Source organism: Cebus imitator, unplaced genomic scaffold (assembly GCF_001604975.1).
Source record: "Cebus imitator isolate Cc_AM_T3 unplaced genomic scaffold, Cebus_imitator-1.0 Scaffold217, whole genome shotgun sequence".
NCBI lineage: Eukaryota > Metazoa > Chordata > Mammalia > Primates > Cebidae > Cebus > Cebus imitator.
The window spans coordinates 517,934-527,844 of record NW_016107532.1 but is presented as its reverse complement, the minus strand read 5'-3'; the positions used below and the strand labels follow the sequence as shown (position 1 = coordinate 527,844).

The 9,911-nt window shown below is 39.8% G+C and overlaps 1 protein-coding gene across 8 annotated transcripts in view; it reads left to right on the top strand.

Annotated features, from left to right (window-relative positions):
• Positions 1 to 9,911, top strand: part of TANC2 (tetratricopeptide repeat, ankyrin repeat and coiled-coil containing 2) — a 437,594-nt gene that overhangs the window by 401,220 nt on the left and 26,463 nt on the right. For all 8 annotated transcript variants that reach the window (XM_017549227.2, XM_017549226.2, XM_017549224.2 and 5 more), the window contains 3 exons: positions 2,238 to 2,360; positions 2,917 to 3,153; positions 9,097 to 9,282. In XM_017549227.2, the coding sequence (XP_017404716.1) occupies positions 2,238 to 2,360; positions 2,917 to 3,153; positions 9,097 to 9,282 (546 nt within the window). The remainder of the gene's footprint in view (positions 1 to 2,237; positions 2,361 to 2,916; positions 3,154 to 9,096; positions 9,283 to 9,911) is intronic.

The following is a 9,911-nucleotide window of genomic DNA, read 5'->3' as shown; positions in this document are numbered from 1 at the left end:
AAAAAAAAAAAAAAAAAAAAAAAAAATTATTGAAGGGAGGTGATGGGTACATGAGAGCTTTATTATACTATTCCTCTCTACTTTTGTAAGTAGGTTTGAAATTTTCCTTAATAAAAAATGTTTAATAAATTTTACATAGTTTATATGCACTTGTATTTTCCATATATAATGTCTTAAATAATAAACACTAATATATTAATAGGAGCCACCTCTTAGGATTGAGATGGGTGGTTGAAGCTACTTTTATTTTTAATACCATATTAAATTTGATTTTTATTTGATTTTTATAACAAATTTATATTATTTTTATAATTTTAAAACTTAAATGTAGAAGTCTTTTTTTCTTCTGTGTCGCCCAGGCTGGAGTGCAGTATCAGTCACTGCTCACCACAGCCTCATCCTCCCACGCTCAAGCAATCCTCCCACATCAGCTTCCCAAGTAGCTAGGACCACAGGCATGCACCAGCACACCTGACTAATACTTTAATTTTTTGTAGAGATGTGGTCTCCCTATACTTCCCTGGTCTTGAGCTCCTGGGCCCAAGCAATCATCCCACCACCACCTCCCAAAGTGCTGGGATTACAGACATGTACCACTGCACCTGGATGAAAATAAAATTTTTAATGGGAAAGTTTAATGATTTAATTTTTGGTTGCATCAAAATAACCCCACAGGGAGAAAAAAAGTGCCTGTGTCAGAAAAGCCTTTTAAAATGTTCATGTGTCTAGCCTTCCCACAGCATTATTCACCTTTCAGCCTTTCCTCTAGTGTGAGAATTCCCTCTACAGGAAATTTTTTCCTAACCCACTTTAGAGACCCTGAACCTTCTATGGGAAGGCATTGACCACCATGACTAGAGGTCTTGTTAGATGAATTTATAACCCATAAGTAACTTACATATTCCTCCTTTGTGCCCCTTCCCTAGTCTGCCAGATAAACACAACTTGCTGATTTTGGATACATGTAGGTATTCTAGGCAAGAACATTCTACATTTCAAGGACAAAGAAAGCAGAAGTAGCTTAAGTTGTTAAAAGAAATACCTCCCTATATCTCTTATTACAATCCAAATTCCATTGTTAATATCCTCCTGCCCTCAGGATTTCCTTCTTTAACTGATTTGATCCACATATTAGCAGAAGAGTAAGATGATCGTCAGAGAGTGTCCAACAATTAGAAGATCTGAAGAACAAATTATTCTAACTTCCTTCTGGAGAAGCCCATGTGATATGGACAAACTTTAGTACACGTCGTGGGACCTGTGCCAGTGATACTAGGAGAAAATTTGTTGTGAATGGCAGTCAAGCCTGTATTGCTATTTTTTTCCTCAGGATAAACATATGTAATCATTTTGGGGTATCTTAGTTAGGGTGAAGAACACTAGCTGCTGTGACAACCTGCAAAATCTCAATGACTTAACAAAGACTTCTTTCTCCTTACATTGCAGAACAGTGCAGATCTCTGGGCAGGCTCCTTCCATGTAGTAGTTTTAAAAATCACCTTGGGCCAGCCGGGCGTGGTGGTTCACTCCTATAATCCCAGCACTTTGGGAGGCAGAGGCAGGTGGATCACCTGAGGTTGGGAGTTCGAGACCAGCCTGACCAACATGGAGAAACCCTGTCTCTATAAAAACAATTAATAAATAAAATAAAATCACCTTGGGCCTCAGAATTCTCCTTCGGATATTCTACATCTGGCCTGCAATCAAAAGGAACAATAGAAGGTGTGGAGAAATAATGCAGGAAGTTTTGGAGCCAAGCCTGGACATGACATAGTACTTAGGCTAATTTTATTCACCAGAATTCAGTCACATGGCCTCCCTAACTGTAAAGGAGGCTGGGAAATAGAGTTTTTCCAAATGTTCAGGAAGAAAATGAAATGGAAATCAGTGATCACGTTGCATTATTTCTGCCACACTGTGTAATTTAGTAACTTGAATTTAAGAGATTTATTGAAGAAGGCTAATAAAAAAGATATGGAAAAATAAATTCTATCCAGATATAAAAGAAAAGAGAAGTGTTAAGTAGATGCGTTGCTAAGGATTGCAGAGATAGAGACCATTTAAGTCAGCTTGTTCCTGCAGGACTGATCTTTGTCCCCCAGCCTAGACTTTGCCTGGCATGAACGTTGTTAGGGTGAGACTCTACTCTCATTCATTAGTACCAAAGAGGCCACTAATTTACCACTGATGCTATTTTTTTTTTCTGGGCTAATAATTTAATTGTATTTCTTATTCAGGGTTTGAGTAAAAAAGTTGGTGTATCATCCTCCATCCTCCAAGGTCTCTGGATCTCCTATAGCACAGAAGGTCTTTCCATGGCACTGGCATCTTTACGAAATCTGTATACTCCAAATATAAAGGTACAAGTGTAAAGAAATTATAAATATTATGAAGAATTAACTGTGAAAAAATAAAACTAGAAGGACAGTAAGTAGCTATGTAGTTGATTTTGGACTTGCCTTAGTCTCTCTCTTATTATTAGCCTTTTATTGATAATATATTTTAAATTGTTAAATTTTATTCTATAAATTAGAGACTAGCTCCATTGTCCTCTTACCTTCTATAAGCTGACTCTGACATATGGGATCAGCTCCTACTGGTTCCAGAGAATAAACTGATCTCAGGTAGCCTTGGTCTTGGTAGGAGCTTTTCTGACCAAGAGCTCACTTCATAGAGACAATGTTCAGCACTGCAGTATGGGAGGCAATTGCTCTAGCTACTATACTGTGTATGTAAAGGAGATATTTTACATTATCTGCCAAAGGAAAAGAAAAAGGAACAAATGAGGTTATAAAATAAAGCAATTACTAAATGCTACTAGACACTGTTGTAGAATCTTAGATGGTTTAATGAAAGATGACTGAAAGGATGTGACTCCTATTTGTCTAATTATTAGTTCCGTTTATTTATTTCTAGGTCAGCCGACTGCTGATTTTGGGAGGTGCCAATATTAATTACCGGACAGAGGTTTTAAATAATGCTCCAATTCTATGTGTTCAGTCCCATCTTGGTTACACAGAAATGGTAGCCCTGCTACTGGAGTTCGGGGCCAACGTGGATGCCTCTTCTGAAAGTGGCCTGACTCCGCTGGGATATGCTGCAGCAGCAGGCTACCTGAGCATTGTGGTGCTGCTGTGCAAGAAACGGGCTAAGGTACTCTGCTTTTCTTCCCTTTTTCTTTCTTTTCAGTGCATTGTCTTTCCTTTCTCCATGTTACCTCATGAGTCTGGGGAGAGTATATCCAACCTTGATGGAGAGCAGATAGAGAGAGTGCTGGCTCTGCATATGTGCAGGGCCACTGCCATCCATCTTGCAGGAGCACACAGTTCTAAAACCTTTAAGAGGTACTTGGGAAACTGCATTTATCAGTAACCACAAGAAATTTCTACCTGACAGCCCAGAAATGTTCTTCTGAGCTCAGAAGAAGCCTCTTTTTAACAAAGAGAGGAAGAAGTGAGGCAGTAAGGAGACTGCAATGGCAGATCTGGACTGAATGACAGCTGCAGACTGTGTAGAGAAGAAAACTTAGCCATGGAGATGAGCACAGGATCAGACACCCTTATCCTGTCCTTGCAGACCACCACTCTAGAGATATGGGGAGGAGATGATTCTCCCTGTTTATACTCAGACTGACCAAGGGCACCTCAAAGTGCTTCTGTTAGTGCTGTTCAGTTCTCTGAAAACATTTCCAAAATATATTTGCTTTATGTATAAAAAGAACTCGATTTCACAATATTAGTGAAAAGAAAAATGCTGGTCTTACAAATGTAGGCCTCTGGGAAAAAAGTTTTGGCCTCATAGTATTTGTTTCAGTCCTGAAAACAAACTGAGGATGTTAGTGGTTTCACAGTGAAATATAAGTCATATGTATGACTTCATTCTGAGATGTCCAGTGCTGTTACCAGGGAAGAAAGTGGGACTCCTCCTACTCCTTTAGGAACTGAGATGTAGGCCTCTCCATGACATCCTGGAGCCTTAGAAGTTTACTGTAGCACAGTGATTGTCCACCTGTAACATCCCATTCATTTGAATGGACCCCTCTAGAAACAATAACCAGGCCTCATTACTATTTTCGTTTTAGAGACAAAGTCTTGCTCTCTTGACTAGGCCAGAGTGCAGTAGCATGATCATAGCTCACTGCAGTCTTCAGCCTCCCTAGTAGCCAGGAGTATAGGTACACGCCACCACACTCAGCTGTATTTTTTTCCTATTTTGTAGAGACAGGATCTTGCTCTATTGCACCAAGGTTTGCTAAAACTCCTTGGGTCAAGAGATCCTCCCACTGTGGCCTCCCAAAGTGCTAGGATTACAAGTATGAACCACGGTATCTGGCCCTTCTTATTATTGCTGTCACTTCATATTCAGATCTCAGCTGGGTCGTCCCTGCTGCTCAGCCCTTAAACTGCCAAGCCATCCTTTTCTTCATCTTTCATTGTTTTCCCCAGAGCAGATATGTAAATCATATGCACTTCTTTCAAGATCCTATCATGCCTCTCGTGCTCTTCATCAGTATGACCAAGCTCATCTTGAGGTGCCTGTATCTCAAAACTCTATCAGTTCTTACCTCCACTCACCTCTGCTTTGCCTTAGAGAAGGAGGTACTTACCTTCCTTTCCAAAGCAATTGTCTCCAACCTTTACACTCTTAACCCACTGTGTTGCTCATTCTCTCACGTTATTTCATTCTTTTTCTAAATTCACACTACCTTTTTTCTCAGTTTCTACAAACTTATGAATGTAGAAACCTACCTAACCTAAAAAAGAAATTTTCTTCTCCCTTGCTAACCAGAAGCAGCATCCCATCTCTTCCCTTTCACATTTACCAAACCTGTCCTAAGAGTCCTCTATAAAAAAAATACATAAAAAAATAAAAAATTAAAAAAAAAAAGAGTCCTCTATAATGGCCACATTCACCTCCTTATTACTCCTTAACCACTTGCATTCTGGCTTCCGTGAATGGGAAGGAAGGCAGGTCATTAAAATGGTAAGCTTTAGCATCAAACACAACCAGGTCAAAGCCCGTGTCCATACTTAATTCATATGAGGGCTTGTACAAGTCACTTAACCTCTCTCAGTCTCACTTTTCCTCTATAAAAAGGGTATTAGACGAGTCAGTGTAAGGATTAAAAGAGATAAAGCCTTTTTAAAAGAAGTAAAGTCTCTTAATCTTATACAGTGCCTAATAAATAGTATCCGTAAAAAAGAAAATAGCCCAACCTCCCTATATTCTACCAAGCTACTCTTTTGAAAGTCACTAATGACTGCCAGTCACCAAATAAAGCAGCTTTGTCTCCTTCCTCATCTCTCTGAGCCCCTTCATAGTATTGGCAATAGTACAAANAAAACTCTTTTTTTTTTTTTTTTGAGGCAGAGCCTGGCTCTGTCTCCCAGACTGGAGTGCAGTGGCACATTCTCAGCTCACTGCAGCCTCCACATCCCGGGTTCAAACAATTCTCCTGCCTCAGCCTCCCAAGTAGGTGGGATTACAGGCGCCCACCACCACACCCAGCTAATTTTTGTATTTTTAGTAGAGATGGGGCTTCACCATGTTGGTCAGGCTGGTCTTGAACTCCTGACCTCAGGTGATCTGCCCGCCTCAGCCTCCCACAGTGCTGGAATTACAGCCACCGCACCTGGCCAATAGTAAACTGTTAATGTCATTCCCCACTTCTCTGGCTGCTCCTCTCTTCTTCTAATATAACTGTTCACTAAGATTTTGTTCCTGGTCTTTTTTCCATCCTCATACTCTGCCGTGGCGTCAGCGTTAAAGTCATAGGCTGTGGCATCAAACCCGATTTGGTTCTAGTTCTCCTGACTACATTTTGGTGACTCTTTACCCCCAAACTGCTAATTCCTGAAAATGTTTTTGAGCTCTAGTTTCACATTTGTAAATGCTTCCTTGGCAGACATGCCCAGATCCCTGACTAGTTCTTCAGATCCAGCTTTCTAAAATCACTCATCTTTACTCTCCTCTTTCTGGCTTTTCAAAAGCTGCTAATGTAGCCTCCTTTTTTCTCAGAACTAGGGAATCATTGACATTTTTCTCTCATTTTCCCATTCCAAATTCATTTAGTAGCCAACCCTTTTCAATGTTATCCTCAGAATAGCTTGAGAAGCTATTCATTTATCTCTACCCCAACTGCCACCATCCTCCTGAATTATTCTTGGAGTCTTCCTGTGTAACAAACCCCTTTTTCACATTCTCATCTCATCTGTTACACACCGTGACCTTAGCTTTTGTAAACCTTTTATTTTGAAATAATTTTAGACTTCCAAAGATAATGTAAAAATAGTGCAGAGACCCAACACAAAGAAATTATACATGTTTGAGGTGATTAGCATGCTAATTACTCTAATTTGATCATTACACATTGCATACACGTATCAGAATATCACACTGTACCCCATAAATATGTACAATTATTACATGTCAACTAAAGAGCAAATAAAATAGTTCTCTTGTAGGCAAAAAAAAAAAAAATGCATAGAGTTTCTGTATATCTTTCACTCAGTTTCTCCTAATGTTAACAGCCTAAGTAATCATAGTCTAATTATCAAAACCAGGAAATTAATTTGGTGATAATACTATTAACTAATCTACAGACCTTACTGAAATTTGTCCAACTGTCCCACTGATATCCTTTTTGCATTACCGAATCCAAGCCAGGATCCCCCATTACATGCAGTGTTGTGTCTCCTTAGTCTCCTCCAATCTGTGAGGGTTTCTCAGTCTTTCTTCGTCTTTTATGAGCTTGACAGTTCAAAGAATACCAACCAGTTTTTCTGTAGAATTGTTTTTTAATTTTAGTTTGTTTATGATTTTCTCATGATGAGATTGAGTGTATGTATTTTTGGCAAGAATACCACATAAGCAATGCTGTACCCTTATGAAAATGCAGCACTTGAGGTACCTGCTATTGATAAGTCTTATTACAGGTGGTGTCAACCTCAGTCACTTGGCTAAGGTAGTGTCTTCCAGGTTTCTCAACTCTGAAGTTACTGTTTTTCCTTTTGTAATTAAAAAATATCTTTTAGGGATATGCTTTGAGACTGGGAAGATAGACATCCTAGTATTCATCATACTTTTGTCCACTAATATTAGGATCCATCAGTGATTCTTGCTGCAGTAATTATTATCTTTTATTTTATTGAGAGGAGTTTCACTCTTGTTACCCAGGCTGGTGTGCAATGTCGCGATCTCGGCTCACTGCAACCTCCGCCTCCCAGGTTCAAGCGGTTCTTCTGCCTCACCCTCTGGAGTAGTTGGAATTATAGGCGCCCACCACCACATCCAGCTGATTTTTGTATTTTTTAGTAGAAATGGGGTTTCACCATGTTGGCCAGGCTGGTCTCAAACTCCTGACCTCAGGCGATCTGGATACATACCTCAGCCTCCCAAAGTGCTGGGATTACAGGCATGAGCCACCGTGCCCAGTCACTGCAATAATTATTGCTTTGATGTTTCCCTAACAGTGATTTTCTACTTCCATCATTCCCTCAGCATTTACTAATTGACATTTTACTGTAAGGAAAAGTGATCCCTTCTCCCCCATGTATTTATTCAAGTATTTATTTATATTACTGTGAAGTTGTGGATATTTATTCTACAGCCTGAAATCCATTACCATTATTATTCATTTCATTGTTCACGTTGCCCCAGATGTTTTGACCATTGGGAACTCCTTCAAATTGATTCCTGTGTCCTTTCAACTTCCCTCTATTATTTTTTGAGCACTTTCTGACACCACAAGATGTTCTAATCTCATCTGTTATCCCAGTCCTGGAATCAACCAAGGAGCCATGGTTTCTTTTATCCATTCCCTTAGTTTTTGAAAATACAGTTCTGAGCATGAAAACACTCAATGACTCCACTACCTACTGGTTAAAATTCAGACCACTTACCCTGGAATTCAAAAATATCCACGCTCTGTCCCAAAAGACCTTTTCAACCTTAGAGTTTAAACTTCCCTTTCATGTGTCCTACCTTTACAAAAACTAGAATACACAAATCATTTTCCATCTCAGCCAGTCAAGATATACCTTTCTATCTGAATCTGTTTCTGATGCTAGCCAGGAATTAATTTTTCCATCCTCTGAAATGTTATTTCACTTTTACTTTTAAATTTATTGTATACTCCTGTGTTGGGCAGGCTCTTGTCACATTGGTCACAGCTCCCCTACCTTGTTGGAGAGTCCTTGAGAGCAGTACCTGTATATTACTGTCTTATTCACCTAAATGGTACTTTGCACATACTCTGTATTCAGTAAATATTCACTATGTGGATGGCTGGGTGGAACTGAAGTCAGTGGGAAAGCCAGAAACAGAACTTACATTTTCAACTGATCTAACTACCAGGCAAGTACTACTTGCCTACCAGAAAAGGCTACTCATCTCATGAAAGGCTACTGATCTCATGAAAGGCTACTCATCTACTGAAATGAAGGCCCTTCTGGTAAATCGATCTTGATCAGGGTCTTCTTTCAGCCTAAACTTGTAACGAACACTGAAATTATAAAGACTCTATTGATGCTTAGTCTAGCAATAAGCCAAAAGTGCCTCTAGACATTTGGGGCAGATCTTTACGATTCTTCCTTCCTGCTGGAAGAGAGAAGCAGACTTTGCCAAAGCTTGGTGGTCAGACAATTCATGATATGAGACATTTTGCTTCTTTGGAAGAACAAAAAATTGTAGCTTCATAATGTTTTTCTTCCCTTTGTTGATTTCAGAGATAATTTTTTTTTATGCCAGCAGAGCTACAAGTTTCTCAAATCTTGGTCTAAAAAGAACTATTTGAGGAAACAAAGAAGGATTTACCTCAGGAAGACAAAGTTCAAGCTGAGAGTTCTGGTTTTTGTTTTTCTTTGAATGTGAAAACGAGTTTGATCTTTTTTGAGGAAAAGAAGTTCTTCCCAGAGGGACATTTAGCATAGTTGTAGCTCAGTTATGATCTAGGCTGAGCAGAGTCTCCTGAATTTGCTCAGAGAGTGGAAATGATGATTCTTAGTAGTCTACACTTGTGCAATGGGTGGATGTGTCTAGATTGTGAGTTCAGCCACAAGTCTGTGTTCACACAGATTTCCTGTCCTCTCCTTCTAGGTGGATCATTTGGATAAGAACGGGCAATGTGCTTTGGTTCATGCTGCACTCCGAGGTCATCTGGAGGTTGTCAAGTTTTTGATTCAGTGTGACTGGACAATGGCCGGCCAGCAGCAAGGAGTGTTTAAGAAGAGCCATGCCATCCAACAGGCCCTCATTGCTGCAGCCAGCATGGGTTACACTGAGGTAAGAAGTACGCAATAGGGCTGTTTCTCCAAGCTATGTATTGAAGGACCTAGGAAACCAGGAGAAAAGACTGCATGAAGACAAAATCACCAGCCAAATTAATGTAAATTCATGATCGACGCTCTGAGTAATGAGATTAAACTCCATGAACACGACTCAAATTCCAAAGTCCCTCAAATTATAGGCATAGAAATGTGTGAGTTGGAAAGGACCGTGGAATTGATGTAATTATTCTCCATGTTTTCCTCCCTGTTTAAAAGACAGTGGCACAAAGGCTCAAGGTGATGAATTACTGAGGTGTAGTCACATGGTTAGATAATGTGGCATAGGAAGAGCATAGCACTTAGAACCTCAGGAGGACCAGATTTGAATCCCAGCCTCGCTACTCATTAACTCTAGACCTTGAACAATTTACCTAATCTCTTAGAAGCTTAGTTTCCCATCAGTAAAATGAAGTTAATAAACTCCTTTACACAAGGCTGTTATAAGGGATGCTTGGTAAACTGTTAAAAATTATATAGTTTAGGCCGGGCGCGGTGGCTCGAGCCTGTAATCCCAGCACTTTGGGAGGCCGAGGCGGGTGGATCACGAGGTCAAGAGATCAAGACCATCCTGGTCAACATGGTGAA